Genomic DNA, 16,039 nt, shown 5'->3' on the forward strand with positions numbered 1-16,039 from the left:
CAAGACCTGCCAGGCTCACTTTCTCCATGGTTCACTTTATTTCTGTTTGGGGAGCACACCCCCCGTCATCCTAACAGTCTGGAGCGAGTCTTAAAATGAATGCAGGCTCTTGAGTGAGAACTCTTGAATGCTAATTCTAGATTTCCCTATTTCCAGGTTTCCTGATCCAGGAGGGCAAAGGACACTGACAACGTGACTTAGAAGCAAGGCTATTCCTGCCTGATTTGTGCTAACCTCCAGACAGGGTATTGTGAGGAAGTGTCACCAACACTCATTTACCAGTGGTTCTCAAACGTTTTAAAACTTTGGCCGAGCTAAACAGGGCAAAAGACTTATAGCATCAATTCCTACTTTATGGAGAAAATGAAATTGGGGATAACAAAGACTTGGAGAGGGATAAAATAGCAATCAAAACGATAATATGTAAGGGGCACCTGGCTGGCTCAGTCGGTAGAGCGTGCAGCTCTTGACCTCGGGGTTGTGAGTTCGAGCCCCACGTTGGGTGTACAGATTACTTACAAATAAAATCTTTAAAAAAAGCTAATATATAATTGGTTATGTAAAAGCCATAGAATCAGCAAGAAAAACCAGACATTCCTTGGTACAAGAGCAGCAACTGTAAATGACTCTTAATACAGTCTGAAGCAGCTCGGCCTGATCCTGGTGATGCCCTGGTCACCGAGAGTCTTTCCTGGAAACTGGGAGCCCCAACTTTTGCGCACAGAGGGCATAGGAGGGGCTGTGCAACATTGCCAAAGGCTCTAGGGTGTCCTAACTTAGAATACTGTACCGATATCTATCTGAGGCCTCAGCACAATCCAGTTATCCGGTCATTTTCAGTTCCAAATACTAGAGTTTCTAATGCTTAGCAGCTCACTTACTAGGTCATTAGTAAGTACCATGTGATGGTAAGTAAACATAGAAGTTAATAGCATTGCATTTGAAAATGGACTTTTTTGTACGAGTTTGCAACCTCTCTCAGAGAACACTTTTGGTCTCTTGTTTAACAGTTAAATAAGATGGAGGGATGGTCAAAAGGGGAGAGAAGGGGCAGCTGAAACATCTCTGCGAGGCTCCCTGGGCATTTTTTTTTTTAAGATTTATTTATTTATTTGAGAGAGAGAGAGAGAGAAACAGAGATAGTGATAGAGAGCAAGAGAAAGAAGGAGAGGGAGAGGCAGGCTTTCCCCTGAGCAGGGAGCCCGATGCGGGGCTGGATCAGGACCTGAGCCACAGGCAGCAGCTTAACCAACTGAGCCACCCTGGCACCCCCAGGCACATTTTTTTTTTATCCCATTCAGTCATCCACCCCCAACCTTGCCCCCACCCCCTGACTCCTTCTTACTGTCTGGCCCAAACCCAGCTTTGCTCAGGGGTCTCTCGATCTCATTGCCTTCAGGAAACCTTCCCGGCTCACTGTGAATGATTTCCTAAGGGCCAATACCAGCTACCATTCCAAGACTTGCTATGTATTAGGCCCTTTACATATGCTCGTTATCTCCCGAAACCTCACGCAACCCTGCAAGGTAAGGAATAGGCGCCCCTTTTTATAGATTTCTCGAAAACAAGGTTTTTGAGCAATGAGGCCACAAAGAGGAAAGCAACAGAGGTGGGACTCTGCCCTGGACCATCTGGCCTCGGCGCCGAGGGCGCTTGCGGGCCCAGTGTGCACCCCAGCTGCTGGTCTGGGGCTCTGCCACCCCGCTCGGCTCCTGCCCGGACACGAAGCATGCAGTGCCCAGGGCTGGACAGCGGCTGCCTCCTCTTCCCAGCCAGCTCTTCTGCCTAGGCTGAGTTTAGGGCTTTGCTTTATCTTAAAGCTTGGCAACTTTCCTTTCCTTGTTGGTTAAAAAAAAATATTTAAAAAAAATCAAAAGTAGCACATTATTTAACTATCCAAAAAATCTCAAAGCTTCAAAAACAGAAGTGAAAAATGTCCCTTATTTCATGTTTCATTTCCGGATACTCTCCAGATAGAACTAGTATTAATTGTTTCATAAACATGTTTTCAGACTTTTCCGTATGTATATAAATGTGTGTCTGTCAGGCGCCTGGGTGGCTCAGTCAGTTAAGCCTCTGACTCGGGCTCAGGTCATGGTCTCAGGGCCCTGGGATCAAGCCCCGCATTGGTCTCCCTGCTCAGAGGGGAGTCGCCTTCTCCCTCTCCCTCTGCCCCTCCCCCTCTGCTCATGCTCTCTCTCAAACAAATGAATAAAATATTTAAAAAATGTGTGTGTGTGTTGAGGTTTTTCTGACTTCTCAGATTTCTGTAATCTTTGTATCTTTATTCTTTTTTCTGACAAAAGTTTTCTTTTATTGAATTTTATGCATATAATTTTGCCAGTAAAACAAAAAGTAAAAAATAAAAAAATAGATAATATGGTACAACCTGCAAAAACAATGATTGATATTTTTTTCATTCCGTTAATGTATTTTTTTTTATTGAGGTAGAGTTGACTCACAATATGACGTTAGTTTCAGGTGCCTATACGTATCTTTATTCTTAATCATGGTCCACACCAAATCATAAAATGCAGAAGGAGAAGAGGAATGTTCATGCAATCTACAGGGCACCCGACCAAAGGAACACCTCTTCCTGATGGGAGTACAGGGGCGCCGGAGCTGGAGAAAGGGTGGAAGGCGGGATCCCTCTGGGGAGAGCTCTGGGGAAGACAGCCTGACGTGCCAGAGTGTGCTCACACTCCCCGGGCTGTGCAATCACTCGCGTGTGAGTCTTCCGCGCTCAGGGGAGGGAGAGTGGGGTGGGGAGGCAGGAGGCGGAATGTGGGCTGGGCCAAGTCTAGAATTACAAGTGCCAAAGAGGAGTTGGAGCCACACTTTAAATAGCCAGCCCCTTCCCCTTCCCCCTTAGATAGTTCTTCTCCCCCTGCCTGGACCTCTGGCAGCAAGCGCACTAAGGTTGGTGACATTTTCTTCTCTCTCTCTCTTTTTCTTCTGTTTCTGAGTATCAGACTCCAGGTTGGTAAGATCATAGGACTTACAACCAAAGGATTTTTGGATCCTCCTAGAAAATATGCCCTGCCACTTATGTGTGCACGTGCAAAGACTAGATGCTATATTCTGGGCTAGCCGTGGGCTTGAGGGACCAGGTGAGTTAGAGGACGAGAACCCTCCATTGAGAGGAAAGAAAGTCTTTCTTCTCTGTGAGATGAGACCATGAACACTCTTCGGCAAGACTGAAAGAAAATAAAAATTTGAGTGCCTGTTATTTCTACTAAGTGCTTTACTTTATACACATCGCCTCGCTTAGTCCTTCTCACTTTTACAGATGCGTGAACGGAGGCTCAGAGTAGTTAATTCACTTCCCCAGAGCCAGACAGCGAGTGGGACAGCGCAGAGCCGAGCTCTGTGCCCGGCTTGTCGGACTGTGCAACTTCTGAGAAGGGTGCCCTAATGAGGCCAGGGACCCAGGAGAGGGCTGCTGTTTCTTCTAGGGCCCGGGAGGATGAAGGAGCAGAGGGAGAGGGCGTTCCACCATAGGAAGGCACCCATTGGATAGTAAAGGGAGACTCAGAACCAACACAAGATGCTAGACAAGCTTCTCGAAAGGACTGAGGAACAGCTTCTTGGGACCACCTGGTTGGGCTTCTCCTTCTTAGCTCACAATCTTGGGAGCCTATTCCCTAATTTATCAAATAAATAAAAGTCACTTTCTCTGTGACTTTTTGAATCCCTGAGGTAGCCCGGCTGGGGAGGCGGAGCCATAGGGAAGTCTGGGCAGACGAGGCTCCCACTGAGAAAGTTCTGTTCACATGAATTTTTCTTGAGGTGTCTGAGAAAGTCCATCTGCCTGCTTCCAGGAAAGGGACCATCGTATAAAATCAGGAGGGAGTCATCGGATGATGCTTATTGAGACATGCTGATAAACCTGGGTAGGCAGGGTAATGGAGACATTTAGTGGAAAGAGCAGGGACAGTGGGTCCAAGTCCCGCCTGTGCCGTTGACTCGCTGTAGGGCAGCAGGCATGTTACTTAACTTCTCCGAGTGGCGGCTTCCTTAGTTACAGAGCAGAACTAACACAGCGTACATTTCGGGGCGGTTGTGTGGACTAAAGGAAACAAATCCATTTAAAGTGCTTGGTAGTAGTTGGTCACTAAAGGTGAGTCATATCCAACCTTATCTTCAATCCCAATAAGAGTCTAGAATAGGGCAGTGAAGAGTTTGGAACAGTGGCTCTTTATTCATTTCATTCTCTCTCTTCTACCATAACAGATTCCTGTGTGTGTCATCACCAGAAAAGAAAAAGAGCGTGTAGTTCATCTTTCTCTTATGTTGACTTTAGAGAGCCATGGAAGGGTAGCTGGAAAGATCAGCCCATCTCCTTCCGAATTCCAGGACCCACTCAGCCGCTCCCATTCCTTTGGAAAGATTTTGTAAAAACTTCCTTTTGTTTTAATATGACAAAATAAATCATGTTCTTTGATGAAAATAGAGAAAATGGAAATGAGGAAAACATTCCTATAATCCAACCACAGAGAGAGAAAGGTTTTGGTAGCTATCCTAATCTTTCAATGCATACACTTTGTAAAATCTTTTCCAAGTATAATCACATCATATATGCTATTTAATAACTTTTCTCTTCACATATTGTGAACACTTTCATTTTGTTACCCTTTCTTCTGCAACATAATTTTTGATGACTGTATAGTAGTCCAGTGTATGCACGTGCCATAATTTATTAACCTACCTATCATTTTGGAACATTTATGTACTTTCTCATTTTTTGCTGTTGTAAACAATGAACACCTTCAACGCCAAATCTTTACTCACTGTCACAGTTATTTCACTAGACTAAAGTCCAGAGGCCTTGAGGATCCTTTCAACTATCCCTGCATACAGAACACAGACACTGAAGCGCATGCTAACACAGACAAAGCGAGTCGTAGGCTGGCAGGGAGAACTCGGACAACCCAGGGGCCATGTGAAGTCTTCCATATCCACAAGCCCCAACCCAAGAGGACCTGCCTAGTGGAAGCCATGCCTGTACCTCGGTATCCACGCTTCCTTCCTGAACAGGAAAGGAATATACATTCTAAGCAGCTGTTACTCCGCCTTTACCAATAAGAGATGCTAAGGAGGACTGGGCCTGTGGGCAGGGGGTAGGAATCTACTTTTTTCCAGCGCACTCATTCCCTTGGGAATTTGCTGGAGAAGGAAGGGGAAGGCTTTCCTCCCAACGATCTCAGCAGTAACAGAGCCCTCTGCTTGTTTCCCAGGTGGGATGGATAGCAGGGTCTCGAGCACAACCAGTAATGGAGAGACAAAGCCAGCGTACCCAGTCATGGAAAAGGCGAAGGAAGATGGCACCCTGGAACGGGGACACTGGAACAACAAGATGGAGTTTGTGCTGTCGGTGGCCGGGGAGATCATTGGCCTCGGCAACGTCTGGAGGTTTCCCTATCTGTGCTACAAAAATGGGGGAGGTGAGAGCCACTGCACCACCCCACCTACCCCTGGAAGGAGGATGTCTCCATCTCCTGCACTACTGCCCCTATGGGGGAGTCCCATGGGTGCATAGACATGCTGGAGTTAGAAAGACCCTTACAAGTCAGGAAGGACACTGCAGGAGACTGAGACCTAGATAGATTACATGACTTCCCCGGGGTTTTTTCTATACTGGTATGGCAGCCTGGGAATATGAATATAGGTTTGGAACCAGCTGGATCAGAGTTTGAACTCTGGCTCTGCTACTTAATCTCTGTGTAATCTTGGGCAAGTCATTCAAGCCCCTCAGAGCCTGAACTGCTCTTCCTGTAAATTAAGATAGTACCTGCCTTTCAAGTTGTTGTGAGGATTAGAGGTAATGTGTGTGAAGTGCTTAATAAATGGCAGCTATGTTGAAGGTGATGTTGATACTAACTGTCCTATGGTCATGAGATTCCTTAGTCTGTGTCCTCCCCTACACTACTGGCATCATGACATTCCCTAAGGCAGTCATTACCCAACCCCTCCCAGTGTCATAACCTTTGATACTAACAGCTCTCCTTTAAAAATTCCCCACTGCAATTTTGTCTGTATGTGGTATTAACTCCAACTCTTTCCTAGCTCTTTTTTGGCTTCTCATTACCCTCACCCCAGTCCAGCCCGCTGGGGGTAGCTCCCACAGCAGGGGTGGTAATTTTCCAACCAGTAACTCACTCTCAGGGAATCCCAGACCTCCGTGGGAGAGCTCGGAGGGATTTCTCAGGTCCTGAAGCGTTCTGGGTGAGCCGTAGTTAGGAAGGTCGCCTTGTTGGTGGGTAAAGCTGATAGGTGTTGGGGCTCCCCAGATGTGGTTTGGAAGTGAGGCTGCAGTCTGGGCTGGGGGAAGGGGAAACGCAGAGTTAGATCACGTGCGGAGATGCGGAGGGCAGTGGTTATTTTGTGGGCCACAAGGATTAGAGGGTACCCTAATGTGACACCTACCATTTTTCAGGGGAGTAGGAGCCTCCAAATGCGTGGAGCTCCGTCTACCGGTGGTTTTGGACCGTGGAGATGGGAGGGCTGGGTTGGGGGGTACAGAGACATTCTGAACCCCTTGAGTCCTATTCTCAGGATTGTGGCAATCGGAGGGCTGGCCTTGGAGTTGGAAGTTAACTTGTATGTTTCTAGAGAGGAGGGGATGGGCTGATATGTCCTTTCTCCCCGGGGATTTCTGGCCAGCAGCCTGAAATCACAGGACTTTGTTCCGTGTGCACTGTGAGGGAAGGAAGGAGGTCTTTCCACTTGGAACCTAGGCTTGGACACTCCATCTGCCTCCCTTCAGTGAACTGGGTGGAGGCACGAGGCTGGTTCAGGGCGGAGGAGGAGTCTGGGGGCTAAGCTGGGCTTGGGACTCCATCTGGAGCCTAGTAACCAGCTTAGCTCCTCACATGGCAGGAAGATTAGGAGGTGAGCAGCTTTCCCCAAGCCTCTCTGGAATTGGGTAAAGGTTGGCCTGGGAATTAGCAGGAGTGCATGAAGAGGTGGGAGGGAGTGATTTCTAGTGATTTCTGGCGCAAAACCACTGGGCTGAAGAAGGGGAAGCGAAGGGAGCTGTGACCAGGAGCAGTGGGGGGTGTGGGCTCACCCCACTGAGGGGAGTTTGTCTGGCAGTGTTTGGATCCGAGCTCTGCCTCAGGGCTCTGGTAAGTTTGTGCAGACCCGGGAGCGTGTGACTGTCTCGGGTGGAAATGCAGGCCCAGGAAGAGCATCAGGGGCCCTTGGTTCTTGCCATGGGCTTGTGAGGGAAAGGGGTGGGTGTGACAGCGTGTGGCCGCTTCCTCCTGGAGAGAGCCTGCCTTCTAGCATGCTGATTCTGACCGAGAGAGGAGAGTCATTTTCAGGGGTCCTGGATCCAGTCAAACTCTGTTTAATTCCTCACACGGCCACCCGCAGTCTCTTCCCTTGATCAAAGCAGGGCCTTAGGACTCCTCTTTTCCTTGATGGACGACAGCAGCTGGAGGGAAGTGTTCTGAGGGGCTTTGGAGCTAGAGGCTGAGGCCCAGGTTTGCTCTGAAGGGCATGAGTCATCCAGGGCCACTGAGGGAATTAATGGAAAGCCTCCTTTGCCAAGGTAAGAGGGACTCACTGAGGATATGTGTTGTCCTTAGAGGGACCTAGACAGGCCTGGTTTTTGGTGTTCCAGCAGTTTAACCTTTCTGTCATCACTCAACTCCCCTCGCCTTCCCGGGAAAGCAAGCTCCTACAGAGAATGGGGCCCACACTTCCTCTTCTCACCTTGTCTGGCAAGGAACAGACTGGTGCCTCTTTCTGGCAGGACACTTTGCCCCCCGTATGAGGCAGGAAGATGAGGAGAATGGAGACCACTTACGTTGATTTGACCCTTTTTCCTCCTGGTTTAGTGATTTTATTTAAACCCATGATTCTCCAGTTGGGACTTGGACTTCCAGGGGATGAGAGGAGTGCTTTAAGCAAGTTCTGGAAAAGGATGCTGGGGTACTCTGGGGTGTACCGTGCTCACGTAATGGACCCCATCAGTCTACTTCTGGGCCTCTTCTTCCTCTTCCCAGCCTTAATCAGCCACTTTTGTGCTTGGGGCAGAGTGGAAGGATAAGCTAGGCACTTTATTATTATCCATATTTGTTCAGTGGTGAGGTCAGGGATGAAAAAGTCCCCAAACATAAGTTTAGTTCCAAACATAACATACAGATGATGTCTTCTTTGGTTCCTTCCAGCTTTAACATTTGGTAGATCCCAATTTGAAGTGAGTTCCTGAGCAGAGAAAGGGCCGAGGCAAGAATATGGTAGAAAAGCAGGTGAACAGTGAAACACTGTAGTCAAAAACCCGAGGAAGTGATATGAAGAAGCCCATTTCAGATCAAAAGCTTTTCAGGGGGATGGGTGCGAGCGAGACCTACCTTGATCACCTCCTCGGTGAGCACCCTCCCTGCTGTCCAAACCCTGTGCCAGCCCACCCCCCAATGGCTTTCTGGAGTCTCCAATCTCAGCCAGTTGCCCCAGCACATAGCCCACCAAACCCTGACCCTGACTGTGTCATTCAACAGCAATTACTGGCTACATGCCATTTGCCCAGAATTCTCCTAAGTTGTTGGGATCCACGTATGCACAGAACAGAACAATTCCCTGTCCTTGTGGGGCTTATGTTCTAGAGGAGGGAGACAGACAATACACAACAAGCGTACTAAGTAGGAAAACTATATAGTATATCAGAAGTTAAGGGGGGCTCTGGAAAAAGACCAAGGAGAGCTGGGTAAAGGGGATCAGGAGTGTGTGTGTGGGGTGGGGACTGAGAACATTTGAACTAAAGTTTGCCAGGAGTGAGAGAGTTGGCTGTGTGGATATTGAGGGTAAAAGTGCCCCAAGCAGAGGACACAGAAGATTTAAGAGCCATAAAGCAAGAGGTTGACTGGCTTGTTTGAGGGGCTGCGGGGAGGGGAGTAGATAGAAGCTGAGGTCAGAGAAGTAAACAGGACGGAGGCGGCAGGTCACGGAGGCCCTTGTCGGTTATTGTGAGACTTTGTGACATGGGAGATGAAGCAGGGTTTTGAGTGGGAGTGGCATGATCTTACATTTTATTTATTTATTTTTAAGATTTTGTTTATTTATTTATTTGAGAAAGAGAGCACCAGAGAGAGCAGAGAGCACGAGCAGGGAGGGGCGGGGAAGGAGAGGGTCAGAGTGAAAGGGAGAAGCAGGACAGGGAGCCCGACTTGGGGCTCGATCCCAGGACCCCAGAATCATGACCTGAGCCGAAGGCAGACGCTTAACCAACTGAGCCACCCAGGCACCTCTATGATCTTACATTTTAAAATAATCTCTTTGGCTGCTGTTGAGAACTGAGTGTACAGGAGTCAGGGCAGAAGCAGACCAGTTACAAGGCTGAAAACGCTAGAGTCATCCTTGATCCCCTCCCCCACCAACTGTTGGCTCTATCTAAATACCCAGATTCTGGGTGCTTCTGAACATGAGCCTTCAGCTGAGCTCTCTGCACTCTGGCTGCTGACGGACTGAGTTCTCAACACCCAGAACGCCTGGGACTGGAGACTCCCCCCATGACATACGCAGAATCTGACACTTCTTGTCATCTCCACTGCTACTGCCTGGTCCCAGCAGGCCAAGGGCTGCAGCCTGAGCACTGTGGAGGAGGGATGTGCCCTCTACTGCGATGTGGAAGGCCACGAGAGGAGCAGGTGTTAAGAAGAAAATAAGGAGTTGCGTTTTGGGAACACTGACTTGACGTATCTATTAGATATCCAAGGGGAGCTGTCCACTAGGCAGTAAAACACAGGAGTCTGGAGTCTGTGAGAGAGAGGTGGATGGGAGATATAAATCTGAGGGTGATTAGCACTTTCATGGTGAGAAGAGACAACAAAGAGTGGAGGAAGGGGAGGGACCAGCAGGGGACAGAGAAGGGAAACCAATGCAGAAGGACGGCAACCAGGACAGTGAAGTGTTTTGGGAGGCGAGGAAAGCGATGAGGTCAGGGAGGCCAGAGGAACAACGGCATCAGATCCTGCAGATAGGTTAGGAAAGATATGGAGGAGAACGGAGTGTTGGCTTTGGTGGCATGGGGGCCGTTGGTGACCTTGTAGGAGCAGTTACATCAGGAAGCCGGGGCAAAGACTGCTTGCAGTGGGTTCAAGATAATGGAGGCAGAAAAGAATTAGAAATAGGAAATATGGGTTATTTGGGCAAAACTCAGGAGTGGGCAGAGTACACGTCTGCTGTGTTCTCCGCCCGGGCTAGGAAGAAGCCAGTATGAGTGCTGCATAGTCCTGACAGTGCCGTGTACTGGGGATGGGTCTCCTGCCGGCCAAGTGGCTGAAGACGCTGCACATTTGAACTGTTTCTCAAGCTCTCCACCCTCAGCTCCCTGGAGGGAAAAGCAAACAAGACCTTCCACTGGGGCCTGTCTCCTAAAGCTCTAGTCATGGGGATGAGAAGTCTCTGGATAACCCAAAAGGCATGATGCTGGGGGAAGGTGGTAGGAGAGGGTTTGGGTAATAGGGGTCAACTCTGCCAGGAGGGAATTTAAATTACTTGCCCACCAATCTCAGCCCAGATGAAAACAGATCATCTGCCAACCATTTAATACTTAATTTTTTTAAAAAAAAGATTTTATAGAGTTAGGTATTTATTTATTTATTTATTTATTAAAGATTTTATTTATTTATTTGACAGAGAGAGAGAGACAGTCAGTGAGAGAGAGGGAGCCACAAGCAGGGGGAGTGGGAGAGGAAGATGCAGGCTTCCAGCAGAGGAGCCTGATGTGGGGCTCGATTCCAGGACCCTGGGATCACGCCCTGGGCCGAAGGCAGACGCTTAACGACTGAGCCGCCCAGGAGCCCCTAGGTATTTGTTTTTAAGATTTTATTTTTAAGTAGTCTCTATACCCAACATGGGGCGTGAACTCATGACCTCGAGATCAAGAGTCACATGCTCCTCTGACTGAGCTACCAGGCACCCCATAGTTATTTTCTAAGTCAAGGTTGCTGAAAACCAGGGGAAGAGTCGCTCGTGCAAGGAATTGTTGGGTTTTGCTAGTCATAGAACACCAGCTGGAGGTCACTGTGTGAGAGGACAGGTACTTCTTTTTCCTTATCCCCCTCCAAGCTCTCCTCCCTTCTGATCTTCAGTCCCCAGACACCCAGATCCTTCATGGGGCTTCAGCTGGGGTCTCTCCAGCTCCCTGGACCCTGGCTGCTGGCAGACTGAGTTGGAATGTCTGGAGACCCCACATGAGGCTACAACAGAATGCCCCACAGCCGGATCTCTAGGAATAGGGACCTTAGAGCAGCAGGCTGTGGGGGGAGGGCAGACCTAGATCATAGGGACAGAGGCCACAGGGACACCAAAGCAAAGAGGATTAAATAGGACCCGGCCTCGGGGACAACTGATCACCTTGATGCTGCTTGTTAGTATAACTAACAAAGAGAAACAAGAAGCACTTTTTCTGCATATAAGAATCGAGATTTTAGTAGTGAGTGTGTGATGATTTGCTACCATTGTTAGTTACTGACTCAACCCCCGGTGGTGGTCAGATTAGTGTTGATTCCAGCACCTTAACGGCTCATATATGCTCAAGTTTAGGCTTTAAAATACTAGCTGGGACATTGGATGACACCACAGAATGGGCTCCTTTTGAGAAGGGTGGCCTGCAGAATGATTCCTTTCTAGGTTGGGCATGTGGCCTCTCCCATCTCATGGGGAAACCTACCAGGACACCTCAGAATTTGGGGAAGGAGACTTACCCGCCGGAATGGGGGAGCAGGTAACTGACCTCCATCCTCCATCTCTAGGACTACCTCCATCTTTTAATCATGGTGACCAGGGCTTGGGCAGTGAAAGAGGTGGAGTGCCCCATAGCACCCCCAAGTCTGCACCTGGGTCCCTTTGGGGCCCATCACTCCCCTGACCCCTTCCCCTTATGGGCCAGTGGCTCAGCTTTTTGAATGTGGACCTTGCCCCTTGTGGCCAGCTGTCCACGTGCTCAAAGAGGCAGAGGATGAGGGGAGCAGAGCTGACCACAGAACCGACTGCAGTTAAACATTGGCTCGGTTTTTTGGGAAAGAGCAGGTAGCATAAAGATGGGGAGGAGGGGCTCGAGCTGGGCTGAAAATTGTCTTTCTCTCTGTCTTTCTTTCTCTGTTCTCCTTCTTTTTCTGCCATATTTTCCACTCTGAGCAGTAACTGTTCATATCGGCTACTGAGTTCTCTCTTCCTGAATTTTCCCTTCCTGCTCAACAAGTCTTGGATTGATTTATGGACATATTAGGCTGAGATGTTTATGATCTTTAGTTCTTTGCCCTTGTGGTAAACAGGTGCTTTCCTCAGTGTGACTTACGGATGTGTCGACTACAAGCCAGAGAGCGGGAAGGTGAAGAACCGCAGAATGCTATTCCCCATTAATTTCCTTTTAAACAGTTTTATTAAGATATAACTGATTTACAACAAAATGTACATACTTAAAGTGTACAATTTGATAAGTTTTGACATGTACAGACCCATGAAACTGTTGCCACAATCAAGATAATGGACATATTCATGACTCCCCCAAGTCTGCTCCTGTCCCCTTCTCCTGCCTGTTACCTTTGCTACCCTGTCCCAGTGCAGCCACAGACCTGTTTTTTAAAAAAATATGTCTTTCCAGTTTTATTGAGATATTATGACATAACATATATTAAGGTGTATGACATGATGATTTGATACATGTATCCCTGTGAAATGATTACACAATGATGTGATTTGATGCTTCCATTCCCTCACATAATTATCTTTTCTTGGTGATAACACTTAAGATCTATTCTCTTAATAACTTTCAAGTATACAATACGGTATTGTTCACTGCAGGCACCGTGCCGTGTACATTAGATCGCCAGACCTTATTCATTTAATAGCTGCAAGTTTATCCCCTCATTTCCCCCATCCCTGAGCCTCTGGCAACTACTGTTCTACCCTTTAATTCCACAAATTGGGCTTTCTTATTTTTATTTTTTAACAGTTTGTTTTTTTGTTTGTTTGTTTGTTTTAGTAATCTCCTCACCCAACGTGGAGCTTGAACTCACAACTCTGAGATCACGAATCACATGCTCTTCAGACTGAGCCAGCCAGGTGCCCCCAAATCTGGCTTTTTGAGGGTCTGCATTTAAGTGAGAACATACAGGATTTGCTGGAGTACTGAGCTCATGGTGGCTGAGGCCTCTGGTGCTCTGAGCTGTGGTCACTGGTCTGGGGCTGGGACATGAGCAAAGGGACCGTGGATGACAACAAAGTTGGGCTGTCAGGTCCAGAAGGGACCTGACATCACTATTCTACTCCTCACTTTGCTAATGAGAAACATAGAGAAAGGACACTTCCTTAGGGGCCCCAGGAAGTTAGAGGCCAAAGCCAGAGGAGAACTAGGGTCTCCGGCCCTCGGACATACTATGTTTCTTATTCTCTCTCTGAAAATATAATGTCCTCAAGGTCCATCCATGTTGTCTCAAAAGGCAGGATTACCTTCTTTTCATGTCTTGATATTTAAAGTGCATTTCTTTCAAGCAACATACAGCTGAGTCTAGCTAGTTTTTGTTTTGAAGCCACTCTGACAATCTCTGCCTTTTATGAGGGATATTTAGACTATTTGCATTTAAAGCAATTATCCAGTTAAGTTTGTACAGTTAAGTTTAAATCAGTTATCTTACTATTTGTTTTCTATTTGTCCTATCAGTTCTTTGTTCTCCTTTTCCTCTCTTTCTGCTTTCTTTTGAATTAACTGGATATTTTTTATTATTTCATTGTTGGCTTTCTTCCTTTCATGGCTTATTAGGCACAAGTCTCTGTTAATGTTAGTTGAGTATTTGTTTTATTTTATTTGTTTAAAGATTTTATTTATTTATTTGTCAGAGAGAGAGGGAGAGAGAGGGCGAGAGAGAAAGCACAAGCAGGGGGAGGGGCAGATGCAGAGGGAGAAGCAGGCTCCCTGCTGAGCAGGGAACACTATGCAGGACTCTATCCCAGGACTCTGGGATCGTGACCTGGGCCAAAGGCAGATGCTTAACCAACTGAGCCAGCCAGGCGTCCCTGAACAATTGTTTTAGGTTTTGTAGCATGTATCTTTCATTTATCACAGTTCACCTTCACGTGATTACCTTACACATAAGAACCTTACAATAATACATTTCCACTTCTCTCCTCTTGACTTCTGTGCTCTTGTTGTTACGCATTTTACGTTCTCATATGTTATAAACTCCACCTCATATTGTGTAACCAGTCAGTTATCTTTCAAAGAGATTTAGGTGATAAGAAAAAATTCTTAGATGTTCACCTACGTATGTAGTTACCGTTTCTAACATTCTTTGTTCCTTTGTGTAGAATCATATTCTCTCTGGCATCATCATCCCCCTGCCTGAAGGTCTTTCTTTAACCTTTATTATACTGCAGATCTTCTAGTGATGGATTCTTTCAGGTGTTGTTTGTCTTAAGAGGCATTACTTCAATTTTTTGAACAATATTTTTATTGGAATTCTAGCTAACAGTTTCTTTTTTCCTTCAGTAATTTAACTAATGTGCTTATTGCTGTCTTCTTGTTTGCATTGTTTCCAATGAGAAATTTGATATTATCCTATCTTTGTTCCTCTGTACATAAGGGTCTTTTTTCTTCTCTGATTGCTTTTATTTTTATTTTTTTTTAAAGATTTTATTTATTTATTTGTCAGAGAGAGAGCACAAGCAAGAGGAGCAGCAGGCAGAGGGAGAAGCAGGCTTCCTTCTGAGCAGGGAGCCCGATGTGGGACTTGATTCCAGGACCCTGGGATCATGACCTGAGCTGAAGGCAGATGCTTAACTGCCTGAGCTACCCAGGTGTCCCTCTCTGGTTGCTTTTAAAATTTCCTCTTAAAAACTCTTAATCACTGGTTTAAATAATTTGATTATGATGTGCCTTGTTATAGTGTTTTTGTATTTCTTATCTTGGGACTCATAGAGCTTCTTGGATATGTGGATTTATAGTTTTCATCAAATTTGGAAAGATTTCACCCATTATTTCTTCAAATTTTTTTCTGATCCCCCCTCTCCATCTTTTATCTCCTTCAGGAACTCCACTTACTAGTATAAGACTATTTGAAATTGTCCCATAGCTCACTGACACCTTTTTTTAAAAAAAAAAAAAAAAAACCTCTTTTCTCTGTTTTATTTTGGATAGTTTCTACTCTGTGGTTCAAGTTCACTAATCTTTTCTTCTGCTGTTAATCTGCCACTAATCCCATCCAATGTACTTTTCATCTCACACATTGTGTTTTTATCTCTAATTTTCTTTTTTTTTTAAGTAGGCTCCACACCCAATGTGGGGCTTCAATTCACAACCCTGAGATTGAGAGTCACATGCGCTACTGGCTGAGCCCGCCAGGTGCCCCTGTGGTTTTCATCTCTAGACATTTGACTTGGGTGTTTTCAATATCTTTCACATCTCTGTCGAACATTTTGAATATATAGAACACAATTATAACAATCATTTTAGCGTCCATATCTGCTTATTCTAATATTAGTGTAAGCTATGGGCTGGGTTCAATTGATTGATTTACTTACTCATTATGAGTAATATTTTTCTGCTTTGTTTCCCTGGTAATTTTTAAAAAAGATTTTATTTATTTATTTATTTATTTATATATTTGAGAGAGTGAGAGAGAGCGAGTAGGGTCAGGAGCAGAGGGAGAGGGACAAGCAGACTCCGAGCTGAGTGTGGAGCCCAACATGGGGCTCAATCCCACAAACGACCCTGAGATCATGACCTGAGCCAAAATCAAACGTTAGATGTTCAACCGACTGAGCCACCCAGCCACCCCTTTCCTGGTAATTTTTGATTGGACCCCAGATTCGGTGATTTTTGTTTTACTGGTTGCTGAGTATATTATATTTCTATAAATATTCTTGAGCTTGGTTTGGAACTAGTGAAGTTATTTGATACTTTTCGGTTTGCTTCTAGGATTTGTTAGACAGAACCAAAGCTGTGCTCAATCTAGGGCTAATTATTCCCCATTTCTGAGGAAATGCCTTCTCTTTCCAATGCCCTGTGAATTCTGGGACTATCCAGTCTGAC

General features: G+C 46.4%; 1 protein-coding gene across 2 annotated transcripts in view; it reads left to right on the plus strand.

Annotated features, from left to right (window-relative positions):
- Nucleotides 1-2,227: 2,227 nt before the first annotated feature.
- The window catches only part of SLC6A13 (solute carrier family 6 member 13), a 36,310-nt gene continuing 22,498 nt past the window's right edge, over nucleotides 2,228-16,039 (plus strand). The window contains exons 1-2 of one of the 2 annotated variants that reach the window (XM_019793751.2): nucleotides 2,228-2,728; nucleotides 5,238-5,444. In XM_019793751.2, the coding sequence (XP_019649310.2) occupies nucleotides 2,551-2,728; nucleotides 5,238-5,444 (385 nt within the window). In that variant the 5' untranslated portion in view covers nucleotides 2,228-2,550. Of the gene's footprint in view, nucleotides 2,729-5,237; nucleotides 5,445-6,724; nucleotides 6,892-16,039 lie in introns of those variants that run through there. The other variant, XM_034645720.1, reaches the window with a different exon arrangement.

Source organism: Ailuropoda melanoleuca, chromosome 16 (assembly GCF_002007445.2).
Source record: "Ailuropoda melanoleuca isolate Jingjing chromosome 16, ASM200744v2, whole genome shotgun sequence".
Taxonomy (NCBI): Eukaryota; Metazoa; Chordata; class Mammalia; order Carnivora; family Ursidae; genus Ailuropoda; species Ailuropoda melanoleuca.